At 39.6% G+C, this 18,872-nt stretch overlaps 1 protein-coding gene across 1 annotated transcript in view; it reads left to right on the top strand.

Moving 5' to 3' along the window:
• Nucleotides 1-18,872, top strand: part of AP4E1 (adaptor related protein complex 4 subunit epsilon 1) — a 40,133-nt gene that overhangs the window by 7,586 nt on the left and 13,675 nt on the right. Inside the window, exons 5-16 of the mRNA XM_060755273.2 lie at nucleotides 50-171; nucleotides 2,069-2,228; nucleotides 2,513-2,679; nucleotides 5,339-5,412; nucleotides 6,058-6,180; nucleotides 6,267-6,376; nucleotides 8,746-8,885; nucleotides 11,103-11,215; nucleotides 11,329-11,447; nucleotides 13,033-13,332; nucleotides 15,329-15,443; nucleotides 16,844-16,979. Of these exons, the coding sequence (XP_060611256.2) occupies nucleotides 50-171; nucleotides 2,069-2,228; nucleotides 2,513-2,679; nucleotides 5,339-5,412; nucleotides 6,058-6,180; nucleotides 6,267-6,376; nucleotides 8,746-8,885; nucleotides 11,103-11,215; nucleotides 11,329-11,447; nucleotides 13,033-13,332; nucleotides 15,329-15,443; nucleotides 16,844-16,979 (1,679 nt within the window). The remainder of the gene's footprint in view (nucleotides 1-49; nucleotides 172-2,068; nucleotides 2,229-2,512; nucleotides 2,680-5,338; nucleotides 5,413-6,057; nucleotides 6,181-6,266; nucleotides 6,377-8,745; nucleotides 8,886-11,102; nucleotides 11,216-11,328; nucleotides 11,448-13,032; nucleotides 13,333-15,328; nucleotides 15,444-16,843; nucleotides 16,980-18,872) is intronic.

Below are 18,872 nucleotides of genomic sequence, written 5' to 3'. Positions count from 1 at the left end.
AGTTGCTGAGAGACAAAGTAACTCACTTTGATTTCCTCATTTGTGGCAGGATTTGCAGAGCACTAATCTGATGGAAGTGTGCATGGCTCTCACTGTGGCAAGCCAGATTTTTCCACGGGAAATGATCCCAGCTGTCCTTCCATTAATAGAAGACAAGCTTCAGCATTCAAAGTACGATCTTCTAGGAAATTTATTTATTTATTTATTTACAACATTTGCTGTATATACTCGAGTATAAGCCTAGTTTTTCAGCCATTTTTATAGGCTGAAAAAGTTCCTCTCGACTTATACTCAGGTCAACGTTATTTAATATTTTACTCTGTTATTATTATTTTTATTACATGTATTATTTTACTCAATTATTATTATTACATTATTATTTTAGTTTATTGTTATTATTACATGTATTATTGTACTATTTATTATTGTTATTATTACATTTATTATTTTACTCTATTATTACTGTTATTACATTTCCATTATTTTACTCTATTATTATTATCATTATTAGTATTATTATTATTATATTATGTTATGTTACTCTCTTTATTCTTATTGCACATTTACATTGAAGAAGGTTAGAATCAGAGTTGGAGAGTCTTATCTTAAATTACAGTGTTATGTAAATATTCAAAAACATTTAACCTTCTGATGCTTCAATTAATGTAATTTTATTGGTATCTGTTTTTATTTTGAAACTAACCAGTAGCTGCTGTATTTCCCACCCTAGGCTTATACTCGAGTCAATACATTTTCCCACTTATTGTGGTAAAATTAGGTGCCTCGGTTTATATTCGGGTCGGCTTATACTCGAGTATATACGGTATATGCCGCCCTTCTTACCCTGAAGGGGACTCAGAGTGGCTTACAAGATATATATACATACAAAACATTATATTATTTGCATAGTACAATATCAGTATTATATATTACTATAATGTAATATTCAATTATATTGTAATTGTTCAATGTATTGTCGAAGGCTTTCATGGCTGGAATCACTAAGTTCTTGTGGGTTTTTTTTGGGCTATATGGCCATGTTCTAGAGGCATTTCTCCTGACGTTTCGCCTTCATCTATGGCAAGCATCCTCTGAGGATGCTTGCCATAGATGCAGGCGAAACGTCAGGAGAAATGTCTCTAGAACATGGCCATATAGCCCGAAAAAACCCACAAGAACTTATTGTAATTGGTGCAACCCAGAGCAGAAAACGAGACCCTAAGATAAGAATCCACCACACTTGACTGTGGGAAAAACAATCCCTTTTTATTGACGAAAAATGGTTACAAAATAGAGGAAAATGCAAAGTCAAAAAGCCACAGTAAAAATCAGCAATCACAAATATCTATGAACTAGATAAAAGACCAAAAGCAACACTGTAAAATCCTGGAACCTGTTAGCAATCCACTAACCGTACTTGGAGCACTAGAAGCCTCTTGGGATGAAGACCACGGGAAACGGGAGATCTGCCTCAGTCTTAAACGATGCCTGATCTAAAGACTCAACCCGGCGAGAGGCACTTAAAGCCGAGGAAACTGTTTCGTGACACGCCTCCAGGCTTTGAAGCCCTTGTTTCTTTTTCTTTTAATCTGCTTGACCTTTGCGGACTCTGCGATTCACTCCTGTTTCTCCAAATCTGTCCTCTTCTATCCTCATTAAAGATCTCTGGAGAGCTATCACCGCTTGACCCTGAAACATTCTCAGGAAATTGTGTACTTTCACTTTCCTCCGCAGGAGTTTCTTCTACACTGACCTCAGAATCAACATTTTCATTAGCATCAGGAGCATCAGAAAATACATTTTCAGTAGCATCAGGAAATACAATCAGAGAAGCAGGTTCAGGTTCACACCCAGGCTGAACCCCAACAGTAATATTATTAGTAATATTACATGTAATATAAAATATATAATTATAATATCAGAATCAATATAAATTATATATTAAATAATTATACATTAAATAAAAATATAAAATTCAGAGTCTATTGTTGCAAGCACTTACTTTTCCAGATGTGTTTGGACATAACAATTGGGTTCAACCACATGAATGAAATTGTTTGTTTTTTAGGGAAATCATTCGAAGGAAAGCGGTCCAGGCCCTGTACAAATTCTACCTTATTGCGCCCAACCAAGTCCAGCACATCCATGACAAATTCCAGAAGGCGCTTTGTGACAGAGATGTAGGAGTGATGGCTGCTTCATTACACATTTATCTCCAGTTGGTGAAGGTGGGTGAATAATTGAATTGAGTTTGTCACTTAAGCAAAGGGCGGAAAACAATAGAAAACACCATGAATAGTGGGTATTAACAACATGGTGTTTTTATACTCCCCATTTCCAGTGTTGTTTGTGCTAATGTAGAAATGCATGTGCACATCTAGTATTTGATTTTAAACTTGAAAATGATCTGTATGAAAAAAACCCCTGAAATTAAAACCGAAACAGCGACAACTTGTGTTTTCTACAGTATTATGTCAAATGTCTTAATGACATGTTTTGCCTTTTTGTCTAGGAAGATTCCTCTGGATACAAGAACTTGACAGGCAGCTTTGTAGCTATTTTGAAGCAGGTCGTAGGAGGAAAACTTCCTGTCGACTTCAACTATCACAATGTACCCGCACCTTGGCTACAGATTCAGCTTTTAAGAATATTGGGGCTCCTTGGAAAGGATGATGTAAGGTAAGCCTTCCCTTTTTTTTAATGCTTCTAGCAAGCGGAGTTATTGCTTCTTGTATTTAGCTAATATTCTTCCATGAAGTAGTGCAAAAGAATTAAGTGGTGTAGTTTTGCAAGATTAGCTCTTCTATTGTAGGCTTGGTCCAATTTCTTAAGTAATCTTTGAGATATGTGTAGACAGGTTAAAAATACTTTGGTATTAATTTCTAATAATCTACTTATGTATGTGTGTGTGTATCTATAGACATAATAAAAGTGAAAATGTGTGTATGTTGCGGAGGTGTCCACTTACACAGACAGCCTCATAGTCTCCTGCCTCCACTAACAGGCTATAGTTCCAAGAGCTGAGAAGCCTCCAAAGGCACTCCCTCAACTGACATTGTAGGTTATCGTGAGCACCATGAACATGTAGCCCAGGCCCTGCCAATATCCTCCCCAAATACAAACAACCCAAGGAGTGCTTTAATTTGGGGAACTTTCCTTCCTAGATGTTCTGTTTTTCTCTCTCCAGAATGGACATCTCAGGGTTCCTTTCTCTCTCCAAATTTGCATGATCCCACCCACTGCCTCTCACTTAACCCTTTCCTATGCATTCCTATGGCACAAAGCCAACAGGAATTGATCAGCAACTGAACAAGAGGTTTGAGAAGAATTACCAAACATGACACACAGACCCAACATGGCAAACTTTGAATACTGATGGGGTTTGGGGTGATAGCCCCACAATTTTGGGAAATGCAGATCACCCACATCCTTATGCATTTTCTAATGGAAGCATTCATAAAAACAACAGGAAAGTCTGGCTTTTTTTCTAAGAAATAGAGCTACAAATTACCAAACTGATATTACCTAACACCCCAAAACAAACAGTGCCTTTTTCAAATAACCCAGGCCAACATAACATACTGGAGGGGTTTGGGAGGCAATGACCCACCCGTGTGGGAATTGCTGTTCACCCTGCATCCACAGATGACCCACCCGTGTGGGAATTGCAGTTCACCCTGCATCCACAGAATTTACCAGACTTCCCAAAACAAACAATGCTTTTCTCAATGTATTGCTACTTTCATGGGTGGAATCACTGGGTTGTTGTAGGTTTTTTCAGGCTGTATGGCCATGTTCTAGAGGCATTCTCTCCTGACGTTTCACTTGCATCTATGGCAAGCATCCTCAGAGGTTGGGAGGTCTTTCTCAAGTAACCCAGGCATTGGCGGGTCCCCAAGCTAGTGTATGTATGTATGTATGCATATATGTATGTGTGTATATATATATATAAAATCATCAAATGAAATTCTATCACCAAAAATAATATACTTTATTTATATTCCGCCCAATCACCCCGAGGGGACTCAGGGCGGATTACAGTACACAAATATGGCAAACATGAAATGCTGTTATATAATGAACAAAGAAAGACAGTACATAAACAGAGATAAAGGCTTCCCATCTTTTTCCGTCACTGGCATCTGAAGGCTGTGCTTGACTCCAGCTACAGGGTGGTGTGTGGGTGCTGTCATTCCCGCTTCCATGCCAAGGAGCTTTGCTGTCTTTAGACGCTTTCCTGATCGAATTGCCAGCATGTCTGCATGGGCGCCTTTTATTACCTTTCCACCAAAGCAGTGCCTATTTATCTACTCACATTACTGTTTTCGAACTGCTAGGTGAGCACCCCAACTCAGGCTTGACCTGTCGACCTTTCGATTGGCAAGATTTTTTTTATAGCTGGTGGTTTAACCCGCTGTGTTAAAGCCTGACCCACCATGGGATGGTGAAATTTAACTGAATTATTTTGAATACTAATTATGTTTAATACTGTTTTAATATTTGTATATTTTAAATTATATTGCAATGCTATTAACGTTATCCCCTTTGAGTCTCCTTATGGAGAGAGAAAAAACTCAGGATATAAATAAAAATTATTTATTTATTTATTTATTTACAACATTTCTATCCCGCCTTTCTCACAATAACAACAAGGGGCTGCAGTAGCGCAACGGATTAAACTGTTGAGCTGCTTAGCTTCCTAACCTGAAGGTTGGCAGTTCAAATCCACGAGACAAGGTGGGCACCCACTGTCAGCCCCAGCTCCTGCAAACCTAGCAGTTCAAAAACATGAAAATGTGAGTAGATCAGAAGGTACCGACTTGGCTGGAAGGTAAAAGGGGGCCCACAATGTCATGCTGGCAACGTGACTGGGAGATGTCTATGGTCAACACGGACTCCTCGGCTTGGAAATGGAGATAAGCACCTCTCCCAGAGCCAGAGATGAAAAGAGAAGCCTTTGCCTTTGTCTGTGTATTTGTGTTTCATTGTGTGTTTCAAAGACATTGAATGTTTGCCTGTGGCTATATATACGCTGAAATCCACTCTGGGTCCCCTTGGGGAGACAGGGCAGAATACAAATGAAGTGTTGTTATTGTTGTTAATGCTGTTATCTTATTAGGTGCACTGTGTGTTTACATTTTGACTTGAGATTTAAATTACAAGATGGATTTTGAATCACAAAAATATTATGCATTTTGCTCACGTTTCTTCCTTGTAGTTGTAAACAGAAAAACATGGTAAATAAACGGGTGTAATCTGTCAGCGGACTATTGGATTGTGTAGCATCTGATTTTTATGCTTAAGTAACTGCTCTTGAAAACTTACCATTTTGTAACAGGACCAGTGAATTAATGTACGATGTTTTGGATGAATCTTTAAGGAGGGCAGAGATCAACCACAACATCACATATGGTAGGTCTAAGTATATTTTCATGAGAAAAATGTATGAGATAATGTCTAGCAGGGGACTAGCTTAAGTCATATGTACAGAAGGAGAAAATGTTTAGGATGGTTGGGTTGTTGTAGGTTTTTCCGAGCTATATGGCCATGTTCTAGAGGCATTTTTTACTTGACGTTTTGCCTGCATCTATGGCAATCCTCAGAGCTAGTGAGGTCTGTTGGAAGTAGGAAAAGGGGTTTATATCTCTGTGGAATGATGACCAGGGTGGGACAAAGGACTTTTGTCTGCTGGAGCTAGGTGTAAATGTTTCAACTGACCACCTTGATTAGCATTTAATGGCTTGGAAGTGCCTGGGGGAATCTTTTGTTGAGAGGTGATTTGATGTGCCTGATTGTTTACTCTCTGTTATTTTGCTGTTGTAATTTTTTGAGTTTTTTAATACTGGTAGCCAGATTTTGTTCATTTTCATGGTTTCCTCCTTTCTGTTGAAATAACCAATGAAACCCTAACCCTAAAAAAGCTCTCAGCAAAAAAAGTATTGGATATTATTTAGTGTTGCTACTATGCATAGTCGTCCTTTGGAAGGTAGTGGTATCTCTATGGATGGAAGTTCCGTAACTGATATTTTCTGCTCTGTTTCCTTTCTCCTTCTTCAGCCATCTTGTTTGAATGCGTCCAGACAATTTACACTATTTACCCTAAATCTGATCTCCTCGAGAAGGCTGCCAAATGCATTGGGAAATTTGTTTTGTCACCTAAAATTAATTTGAAGTATTTGGGTAAGTCCTTAGTTCATAACATCTAATGCGTTTGATGCTGAATACTTTCGTGTTTTGGCCAATGTTGCAGTAACGTCTCTTTCTAGGATTAAAGGCCCTGACATATGTCGTCCAGCAGGATCCCACCCTGGCCCTGCAGCACCAAATAACCATCATTGAATGCCTAGACCACCCTGACCCTATTATTAAAAGAGAAGTAAGTTTGAATTCTAACAATTCTTCCAAACTTCAAGTCAGAATTTCACATTGTAAACGTACTGCTTTGAGGCTACAGTTTGTCATGTCTGAGAAGATGTATAGATACTGTTTTTGAGCAAACATTTGTCAGAAGGAGATATGTTGTAATGATTCAGAGTTTTAGGTTAATCTAGTAGTGGAATATAGGCATGGTTAGGTTCGGTCGGAATCTTCGTAATTCAGAATAAATTCAGAAAGATTTCCTTTTTGAAGCAATTTTGAAGTTTTTAAGGAAACCGGAAGTTCCTTTGCTCTTCCGGAGCCTTTTCTGCCATTTCTCTTATGAATCAGTAAGTGAGTCGGAAATGATTCAGCTTTTCCCTGCTTCTGTTCCCTGGCCTCGTTTTAAGCCAGAGAAGCGTTCTAAACCAGTGTGGATGGATTCCCTTCCTTTCCTTTCCCTCTCGCGAGAGAAGTGGTTTTAACCAGTGTGGATGGATTCCCTTCCTTTCCTTCCCTCCTGCGAGAGAAGTGGTTTTAACCAGTGTGGATGGATTCCCTTCCTTTCCTTTCCCTCCCGCGTCAGTTTAAACCAGTGTGGATGGATTCCCTTCCTTTCTTTTCATTCTCACTTCAGTCTTAAGCAAGAGAAGCGGTTTTAACCAGTGGATGGATTTCTTCCCTTTGCTTCCCCCCCCCCCCTTTCTGGAGTAAAACAACTACTTTCAAAGTAAAGACCACCAAATGAAACAGAACACCCCCCCCCCCCCATGACCAAGGCAAAATATTGGAGAGGTTTGGGAGGAATTTATCCTAATTTATAGGAGTTGTAAGTGCTGGGTTATAAAGTTCACCTGCAGTTAGAGAGCACTCTAAACCCCACCAGTGGTGGATCTGCAACTAACTTGGCACACAGAACCCTCATGACCAACAAAAAATACTGGCCGTCTTTAGGTGGATTTATAAGAGTTGTTTTTTACCTACATCCAGAGAGCTTTGTGAATCCAAAAGCCGATGGATCTGGACCAAACTTGGCATGCATACCTGATATGGCCAAATTTGATTACTGGAGGGTTTTGGGAGAGATTGACCTTGAGTTTTGGGAGTTGTAGTTCACTTACATCCAAAGACACTGTGACCAACCATCACTGACAATAGACAGGGACCAAACTTGACAGACAGAATCCTCATGACCAACTGAACCTACTGTAGGGGTTTGAGGGGACTGACTAACCATGGTGGGAGTTGTAGTTTACCCTGCAGCCAGAGTGCACCCAGACCCCAGTGAGGATACATCTAGAGCAAACTTTCTCAACATGACAAACTAAGTACTGATGGAGTTTCAGGGGGTTAACCTGGCATGATGTGAGTTGTAGTTCACCCATTACCTTATGCGTTTTGTAAAATAAAAAAACTGACTTCATCAAATAACCTGGCCAATACTGAGTCCCCAAGCTAGTGTAGAATAAGGATGAATACTGTTGCATCCCTGATCAAGAAACGAGACCATAAGATTAAATCCACCACACTGGACTGTAGGAAAAACAATCCTTGTTTATTGATGAAAAATTGGTTACAAAAGAAAGGTAAATGCAAAGTCAAAAAGCCACAATAGAAACACAGCAGTCAGTAGAATCTCTGAACTTGAGCAAAATTCCAAAAGCCACAATACAAGAACCAGGAACCTGTTAGCCTCTCGCTAACCATGAACTTGAAAACTAGAAGCCTCTGGGATTACCGGCCATGGAACACAGGAATTCTGCCAAGGCACAGCCACAGTCCCAAACGTTGCTTGATCTAAAGAGACACCCGGCAGGAGGCCCCTTAAACCAAATAAGATATTCTTTGAAACGCCCCTTGACTTTGAAACCTGGGCCTGTCTCTCCTGTAAACAATTTGACCTTCGTAGAAACTGTGAAACATTTCTGTCTCTAACTATCTGTTCTCTTCGGTCCTCATTAAAAAAACCCAGGTGGAGAGATATCACGGCTAGCTTCCAAAACATTTTCCTCCAGCTGTTCAGTTTCACTTTCCTCGCTGCTGACCTCAGCATCAACAACAGATTTCACACTGTCAGGGAGAGCTTGCTCAGTTGGAAAAACTATCAGAGAATCCGGTTCACACAGATCAGGATCAGGCTGAACCCCAACAAATACATCGGTCTTGTTTCAATTTGTATAATTGTTTTATTCCAGGCATATGTTTGAAACACATTTTTGCATTTCTGTATGCTTTTATTTTTCAAAAATATATCTGTTTATACCTTCGTATAACTGAGATTTAATGGGTTTTATACTATTTCTGCTCTTTAGACTGTTCTTTATTAAATTTTACTGTTGCTTGATAGGTCTGTCATGAAACATTCATTCACTTTGGTTTCTCCTTCAGACATTGGAACTTCTGTACAGAATCACCAATGGGCAGAACGTCACAGTCATTGTTCGGAAGATGCTTGACTACCTAACGCAAACCAAGGAAGAGTATACCATTATCAACATTGTTGGCAAAATAGCCGAATTAGCGGAGAAATATCCTTCCTTTGAGAGTTTTTGGAACAGAAACATAAATGGTTATTGAGGGATTTGGAACCCTAGGCTCTCTTAATATTTAGGCTTCCAACTAGAGTAAGTCGCACCCAGCATTGGCTAATGATAGGGAATTGTGGGAGATGCAATCCAAAACATTTGGAGGACCATAAGGACCCTATCCTTGTAGTAGATACACTACTTAGCTCTTGAAAGGAGAGAAAGATGAGAGTGTGTCAGAATTTAATATTAATAATAATATACTTTATATTTCGCTGTATCTCCTTGACGGGACTCAGACGGAGATAATATATTGTATTGTATATACATATAATATTTATAATATTATAATGTAATACAATATAATACTACTTCTAATAATACGATATTATATTTATATTACATGTAATATTACTAATAATACAATATAATGTTATAGTACAATATAGTAATATATAATAGTGATATTGTACTATGCTAATAATGTAATATATTGTATGTATATATATCTTGTAAACCGCTCTGAGTCCCCTTCAGGGTGAGAAGGGTGGCATATAAATGTCGTAAATAAATAAATAAAATACTTAGCACTTGAAAGGAGAGGAAGATAAGAGTGTGTCAGAATTTAATATTAATAATAATATACTTGATATTTGGCTGTATCTCCTTGACAGGACTCAACCGGATTACAGTACATATAATATAATATAATATAATATAATGTATATATATATAATATTTATAATATTATAATGTAATAAAATATAAAACTAATAATAATAATGCAATATTATAATTATATAATTTATATTACATGTAATATTACTAATAATATTACAATATAATGGTATGGTACAATATAGTAATATATAATATTGATATTGTACTATACTTTGGGGTAAGAAGGGTGGCATATAAATGTCGAAGATAATTAAAATGAATAAATATATGGCATATATGACATTATACAATTAACAAAGACAGTATGTAAACAGAGGTAAAGGCTTCCCAATTTTTTTCTATCTCCGGCATCTGGAGGCTTTGTTTGACTTTGTCACTCCATTTTCCATGCTCTTGTCCTTAGAAGCTCCATTTTCCTTAGAAGCTCCATTTTCCAACTCTTGTCCTTAGAAGCTTTCCCGATCAAATTGCCCGCATATCCGCATAAGTGCTCTTATTACCTCCCCGCCAAACCGGTACCTATTTATCTATTCACATTGCTGTTTTCAAGGTGAGCAGAAGCTGGACTGATGGTTGGGAGCTCACCCCAACCCTGGCCTGAACTGTCGACCTTCTCTCAGACAGAGACCTTTCTCCCACTGAGGTTTACCTCTGTCTGACTGCTACTTAGCTACAGGCAGACCTGCCTACCTCACACAGAGGCTTCTCTCATAGACTTAGGCCTACCTCACACTTTGAGGCCTTCTCTCAGACAGAGACCTTTCTCCCACTGAAGTTTACCTCCGTCTGACTGCTACTTAGCTACAGACAGACCTGCCTTCTTTCAAAGACTTCTTTCAAAGACTTAGGCCTACCTCACACTGTGAGACCTTCTCTCAGACAGAGACCATTCTCCCACTGATGTTTACCTCCTACTGACTGAACCTTAGCTACAGGCAGACCTGCCTACCTCACACAGAGGCTTCTCTCACAGACTTAGGCCTACCTCACACTGTGAGGCCTTCTCTTAGACAGAGACCTTTCTCCCACTGAGGTTTACCTCAGACTGACTGCTACTTATCTACAAGCAGGCCTGCCTACCTCACACAGAGGCTTCTCTCACAGACTTAGGCCTACCTCACACTATGAGACCTTCTCTCAGACAGAAACCTTTCTCCCACTGAGGTTTACCTCAGACTGACTGCTACTTAGCTACAGGCAGACCTGCCTACCTCACAGAGGCATCTCTCACAGACGTAAGCCTATCTCACATTATGAGGCCTTCTCTCAGACAAAGACCTTTCTCCCACTGAGGTTTACCTTAGAGTGACTGCTACTTAGCTACAGGCAGACCTGCTTATATAATGGATGCTAAGTCATTGCATCCATTTAACTCTTTCAGTCCTTGATTCACATTTTTTGTAATTTAAAATACCTAGTGATTTTTTAATATTTCTGACACTAACATCATTGATGTGGGATTGGACAGCTGTGAACCTACAAAGGGAGAAAAATCCATACCTGAAGTTCCAATGTACTTTTCCTTAATGTTCACGGCACATATGCTCCTGACAATGAATGGTTCATCCAGACCATGAATGCAGTATTTTCCATAGGAGGGGATAAAATGCATCCAGACATCCCAAACAGTTTCTTGCGACTCCTTGCTGAGGGTGAGCAGAGCAAGTACAACTCCATAGTGAAAACAAATTTACTGCTAATTATTTTTTTAACAATATCAACAAAATCACTGCTAATTAGAAAAGAACTGTTATGTTTTTTCTAGGGTTTGAAGATGAAAAGGAAGATAGCCAGCTGCGGCTTCATGCTGTCCAGTCCTATCTGAAGTTGCTACAAGATGAAAATGCAGTTTACCCACAGAAATTTGTTCAAGTGATGAGTTGGGTAAGAGTAGCGTGGATTCAGAAGTGAGAAGGCAATGCTCCAGAACATGTGCATCAAAAAAAAAAAAAAGATTTCTAATATACTGTTGGCTCTCCACATTTGCAGTTTGATTTTTGCGGATTTGATTAAAATGTTCTCTCTAGAACAGTTTCTCAACCTGGGGGTCAGGACCCCCAATGGGTCACTAGTGAGTTTCAGAGGGGTCACCAAAGGCTATCAGAAAACACATATTTCTGATGGTCTCAGGAACCCCTTTGGCAGAGAAGGCTGAAGATCTCTCCACCTGTTCTTCTCTTCCCATTTGGAAACAGATGGAGAACCCTCCCACCAAAAGCCCTCCTCCTGTTGTGATTGGCCGGCCTCTCCACTGTCCTCTCAGCCAAGGGGAGGGCTGTTTCTGGAACTCCAATCAGGGAGAGGAGAGCAGGCGTGCTCAGTGCACGGTAGCATGGTGTGCAGGTGAGGGAGAGCGTGCAAGGCTGGAGAGAGGATCGTGTCCCTTCAAGGCAGGGGGGGAAAGCACCCTTTGTAGGTTAACTATAAATCCCAGCAACTGCAACTCCCAAATGACTACAACTACAACTCCCAAATGACAAATCGATCCCTTCCTCCCACCAAAAGCCCTCCTCCTGCTGTGATTGGATGGCCTGTCAGCTGGCCTCCCAGCCAAGGGGAGGGCTGTTTCTGAAACTCCAAGCAGGGAGGGGAGAGCAGGCGTGCTCAGTGCATGGCAGCATTAATTATTTTGCTCTATTTATTATTGTAATTATTACATGTATTATTTCACTCTTTATTATTATCATTACATTTATTAGTTTGCTCTATTTATTATTGTAATTATTACATGTATTATTTCACTCTATTATCATTACATTTATTATTTTGCTTTATTTATTATTGTAATTATTACATGTATTATTTCACTCTGTTATTATCATTACATTTATTAGTTTGCTTTATTTATTATTGTAATTATTACATGTATTATTTCATTCTGTTTATTATTATCATCATTACATTTATTATTTTGCTTTATTTATTATTGTAATTATTACATGTATTATTTCGCTCTAGTTATTATTATCATTACATTTATTAGTTTGCTCTATTTATTATTGTAATTATTACATGTATTATTTCACTCTGTTTATTATGATCATTACATTTATTATTTTGCTCTATTTTTATTGTAATTATTACATTTATTATTTCACTCTATTTATTATTATCATCATTACATTTATTATTTTGCTCTATTTTTATTGTAATTATTACATTTATTATTTTATTCTATTATTACTGTTATTATTACATTTCCATTATTTTACTTTTATTATTATTATTATTACATTTATTGTTTTACTATCTTTATTATTATTGGAAAGACATGTAAGCACATTTACATTGAAGGTGGTTAGAATAATGGTTTAATCAGAGTTTAACAGTCTTTCCCACCCTCGACTTACACTTTAGTCAATAGGTTTTCCCAGTTTTTTGTGGTAAAATGAGATGCTTCGGCTTATATTTGGGTCGGCTTATACTTGAGTGTATACAGTAAGAACCTGTTCTAATTTTCCTATGACAGGTGCTGGGAGAATATAGTTGTCTTATGACCGATGTGGACCCAGAAGTTGTCTTGGCAAGTTTGCATAGGATTCTGGAGAGGAAGGCCACTTCTGAAACGAAAGCCTGGATTATGGCTGCGGTCACGAAAATAGCATCTCGTTCGACGTGTTCCGAAACTGTTGATAAACTCATCATGGAATTCAGTACCTCCCTGGATACTTGCATGAGGCAGTACGCCTTCGAATTAAAGCATCTTTATGAAGACAAGGAATTGATGAAGAAGTTGTTCCCCGTTGATGCTAGTTATGAGGATAGAGTGGTAAGTCCATGCAATCCTTTGTCTTTGAAATTGCTACAGAAAGCAATTCTTTCTGTAGATGCTGGAAAGAAGAGTACGTCCGTCTTGTATGTCTTAAAACAAAAGATCTAGGTAGATGGTTGAATTCAGCGGGGTCCAGCCTTTGATCTTCCTGGTGTTTGGGACTCCAGTGCTCAGGAATCCCGGAAGCTGAAGTCCAAAAAACCTCGCAGAGCGAAGATTGGACGCCAGTGATCAGTGGTTCTCAACCTGGGGGTCGGGACCCCTGAAGGGGTCGCGAGGTGGTGTCAGAGGGGTCGCCAAAGACCATCACAGACAGTATTTTCTGTTGGTCATGGGAGTTCTGTGTGGGAAGTTTGGCCTAATTCTATTGTTGGTGGGCTTCAGAATGTTCTTTGTTAGTCGGTGAACTATTAATTCCAGCAACTACAACTCCCCAATGTCAAGGTCTATTTTCCCCAAACTTCACCAGTGTTCACATTTGGGCATATTGAATATTCATGCCAAGTTTGATCCAGATCCATCATTGTTTGAGTCCACAGTGCTCTCTGAATGTAGGTGAACTACAACTCCCAAACTCAAGATCAATGCCCACCAAACCCTTCCAAGTATATTCTGTTGGTCATGGGAGCTCTGTGTGCCAAGTTTGGTTCAATTCCATTATTGGTGTAGTTCAGAGTGCTCCATGATTGTAGGTGAACTATAAATCCCAGCAACTACCACTCCCAAATGTCAAGATTCTATTTTCCCCAAACTCCACCAGTGTTCATATTTGGGCATATTGGGTATCTGTGCCAAGCTTGGTCCAGATCCACCATTGTTTGAGTCCACAGTGATCTCTGGATGTAGGTGAATTACAACTCCAAAACCAAAGGGCACTGCCCACCAAACCCTTCCAGTATTTTCTGTTGTTCATGGGAGAACTGTGTGCCAAGTTTGGTTCAATTCCATCATTGGTGGCGTTCAGAATGCTCTTTGATTGTAGGTGAACTATAAATCCCAGCAACTACAACTCCCAAATGACAAAATCAATTTTTTTGAGTGAAGGACATACATTGGGTTGTTAGGTGTCTTGTGTCCAAATTTGGTGTCAATTCGTCCAGTGGTTTTTGAGTTCGGTGAATACCACAAACGAACATTACATTTTTATTTATATAGATTATTAGTAATATTAGGACATACATTGGGTTGTTAGATGCCTTGTATTCAAATTTGGTGTCAATTTGTCCAGTGGTTTTTGAGTTCTGTTAATTCCACAAATGAACATTACATTTTTATTTATATAGATTATTAGTAATATAAAATATATAATTATAATATCATTAAAGGATGTTTTAATGTCAGGCATCATATCCACAAGTCTTGTATCTAAATTCAAGCACTCTCCCGACTAAAGAAAACAAAGTTGGAAGACATTCAGATGTTGCTGTATCACAACTCCCATCAGCTCTGGTCATGCTGTCCAATAAAGAGGAAAATAGGAGTTGGAGTCTAGCATCTGGAGGGCCACATGAAATGACATGAAGGACCAGATTCAGCCTCTGGGCCTTGAGTTTGAGAGGTGTGATCTATGGTACGGCTTTAACCTCCCCTCCTCCTCAGCTGTTTGATACAGAGATCCTCCTCTTTATGCATTGAAATGAAGTTGGAAGCCTTTAAACAGAGGCTGGATGGCCATCTGTCAGGGGTGATTTGAATGCAATATTCCTGCTTCTTGGCAGAGGGTTGGACTGGATGGCCCATGAGGTCTCTTCCAACTCTTTGATTCTATGATTCTATGAAGTGAGTGGGCAAAGTATAGATGTTGTACTTAGAACAACATGTCCCTCTTTGCATCACAGATTGACCAAAGTACACATAGCTTGATTTGGGGGTAAAGTGTGTTCCAGACTAATAAGAAGATTGGGCTCAGAAAGCATAATGGCATTTACTTGAGGAATGGGGATACTGTGTAATCAAACGTCAAGTTTTTGACATATTCTCTGATTCCTTATAGGTCGATGCTTCCTTATCTTTCTTAGATGGGTTTGTAGCTGAAGGACTAGACCGCGGTGCAGCCCCATACAAACCTCATCACCAAAGGCAAGAGGAGAAGTTGTCTCAGGAAAAAGGTGATTGCTTATTGACTCCGCCTGAAAGCATTTTTTTAAGCATAAGGTTAGAACAGGCATGGGCAAATTTTGCATCAAAATCAAAACTACCGCATCAAAACCAATTGGAAAAATGTCCGTCTCTGCCATAAAAAATATGAATTGTTCAAATGGAATGCATGTTTGTTTTCTTATCTTCTTGATGTTCCATGAAGCTTTTGCTGTGTCCAGGTTGGTTCCTCAGGTGCTCTGCTATGGTTGACTTCTCTGGTTGAATTAGTCTGCAGTGCCTTTCATGTTCCTTGATTCGTGTTTGGGTAACGCTGCGTTTGGTGGTCCCTATGTAGACTTCTTGTCCACAGCTGCATGGCATATGGTAGATTCCTGCAGAAAGTTCATATACTTCTCTTTTCCCTGTATTTGTCTATGTTCTATAAAAGAATGGTGTCAAGTGGTTCATTGTAAGCAGTTAGAACAAATTCTGCCAAGAAAACCCTTTGCCATGTTTCCCTTAGGTTTGGTATAGGTCAGAAATGGAGGTACACAGCAATAATAAGAATGGTTGGTGTGTAATGTGGGATGTGAAATATATGTGTGCAACACAATTTGAGTAAATATGTAGACTTCCCTATGCTGGTTATTGTCGTAAAGATTGATTGTTGAGTTTTAAGAGTGATTCTTAAAATGCAAGATACTCCATTTAGGCAGAAAAAACGAAATGCAAAGATACAGAATGGGGGACAATGCCTGGCTCGAGACAACAAGTTAAACATGAGCCAACAATGTGATGTGGCGGCAAAAAAGCCAATGGGATTTTGGCCTGCAACAATAGGAGCATAGTGTCTAGATCTAGGGAAGTAATGCCACTACCCCTCTATTCCGCTTTGGTTAGACCACACCTGGAATATTGTGTCCAATTCTGGGCACCACAATTCAAGAGAGATATTGACAAGCTGGAATGTGTCCAGAGGAGGGCAACTAAAATGATCAAGGGTCTGGAGAACAAGCCCTATGAGGAGCAGCTTAAGGAGCTGGGCATGTTTAGCCTGAAGAAGAGAAGGATGAGAGGGGATATGATAGCCATGTATAAATATGTGAGAGGAAGCCACAGGGAGGAGGGAGGGAGCTTCCATGGAGATTAGGACAAGGAACAATGGCTTCAAACTACAAGAGATTCCATCTGAACATGAGGAAGAACTTCCTGACTGTGAGAGCCGTTCAGCAGTGGAACTCTCTGCCTTGGAGTGTGGTGGACACTCCTTCTTTGGAAGCTTTTAAACAGAGGCTGGATGGCCATCTGTCAGGGGTGATTTGAATGCAATATTCCTGCTTCTTGGCAGAGCGGGGTTGGACTGGATGGCCCATGAGGTCTCTTCCAACTCTTTGATTCTATGATTCCATTATTCCCCCTCTCTTTGCAGCTTTGAATTTTGAACCTTATGGGCTGTCCCTCTCTCAAAGTTTCTCAGCATCTAGCTTTACTGGAAGGCAGTCCCCAACTGGACTTTCTCTGGGATCCGACATCTCTGGGAATAGCACCGATACAGGACAGAAGGGGTGAGTTATGTTTCTTTCTCCACGGGAGACTTGATTATGTATTTTTGATTTCTTGGCCTGAAATCAGAAAGTGTCAGTAAAATTTGGCCTCAGAGCAACTGCTATGAGGCACGCAATGAAAACAAAGTGTACAGTCTTCATTCAAAGCCTTGAAGTGGCACATTTTATTTAGTTACTTTCTAACAGCTACAAAAACAACAAAACATAACTATGTACAAGAGAAATCACACACGCGTCTTGCTTCCTCTCCGGCATGGCTGGAAGAGAATGCCCAGCAGTCTGTTATCTTAAATCCACGTTATTGGAATTTGTGACGCATACAGGAAAAGCTCACAGTTCACTCTCTAGGCCAGTGATGGGCAACATTTTGAGCTTGGTATGTCAAAATTCCCCAAAACTCTGAGCATAACTTGGGTGGGGTGTCACTTCGAGAGAGAAAAAACACACCATAATTTTGCAATATTTATGGTTTAAATAAGAAAAATATATAATCCATGCTGAGTTATGGAGTGAACAATGCTCAAACATGCAGATGTTAAATTTGTAGAGCCTTTTACCAATTTAAGGATGGAATTAGATTGGCTCTTATAAGGTGTAGTTCTCTGCATGCGGCTGCATGTGTCTGCGTGTCATCAAAAATAGCCATGCGTGTCAGTGCTGACACGCATGTCATAGGTTCACCATCACGGCTCTAGGCAGTAAATCGCTCTATGCCTTTAACTCTTGAATAATATTACATAGCATTACGTCCTGCATCGGACACCCAGAGTTTTAAAACTATAAACTATATTACACACCAGTAAAAACACTATCGTACTGACAATATGCAGCATATCACAAGAAATAAATCAGTTAGTATTAGCTGTGGACATACAGTGGATGGGGCATGTCAGGTATAGTGCATGGGGCAAGTCCTTCCTACTTTTCTTTGTACCTTTCTTCTCTACCTTCCCTCTCTGTTTCCTTCTTTCCTTTCTTCTTTTCTTTCTTTCTCCCTTTCTTCTCTGTTTGCTCCCTTCCTGTTGTTAATAGATACACATGAAAATATTCAGTTTCCCATGATTTTTTCCCACAACTTTTTCATGTAATTCCTCTGACCTATGATGCCTATTTTTTTGCTCTGATCTGTAAATAAAAACCTTTGATGATCTCTGTAGCTCCAGGTGTTTTTTTCCTGGGAGCCTTCTGTATCACTTAGTTCTTCAGCCAACTCCTTATCTAATGTTGCAGTTTCTGGCTCCTCTGACTGACCTTGAAGCCCTGTACTTTCCAAATCATATTTCTCACAGAGAAAAGCATCATTCCCCTGACTTGAATCTTCATCACTTCATGCCCCAGGGAATCCCACAGGCGATCCCATAATCCTCTCTAAATCATCAGTGAACCCCGCAGCCTCAGGAGCCTCTGCCTGATCTACAACACTCCCTTTCCTTCTCGTTTTCTTCTCTTCCTTCCCTCTTTGTTTCCTACCTACCTTTCTTTCTCCCTTTTCATGTAATCCCTCTGACCTATGATGCCTATTTTTTTTTTTGCTCTGATCTGTAAATAAAAACCTTTGATGATCTCTGTAGCTCCAGGTGTTTTTTTCCTGGGAGCCTTCTGTATCACTTAGTTCTTCACCCAACTCCTTATCTAATGTTGCAGTTTCTGGCTCCTCTGACTGACCTTGAAGCCCTGCACTTTCCAAATCATATTTCTCACAGAGAAAAGCATCATTCCCCTGACTTGAATCTTCATCACTTCATGCCCCAGGGAATCCCACAGGCGATCCCATAATCCTCTCTAAATCATCAGTGAACCCACCAGACTCGGGAGCCTCCGCCTGATCTACAACACTCCCTTTCCTTCTCGTTTTCTTCTCTTCCTTCCCTCTTTGTTTCCTACCTACCTTTC

This window comes from Anolis sagrei, chromosome 9 (genome assembly GCF_037176765.1).
Source record: "Anolis sagrei isolate rAnoSag1 chromosome 9, rAnoSag1.mat, whole genome shotgun sequence".
NCBI lineage: Eukaryota > Metazoa > Chordata > Lepidosauria > Squamata > Dactyloidae > Anolis > Anolis sagrei.
This window is presented reverse-complemented; position numbering and strand designations above follow the sequence as displayed.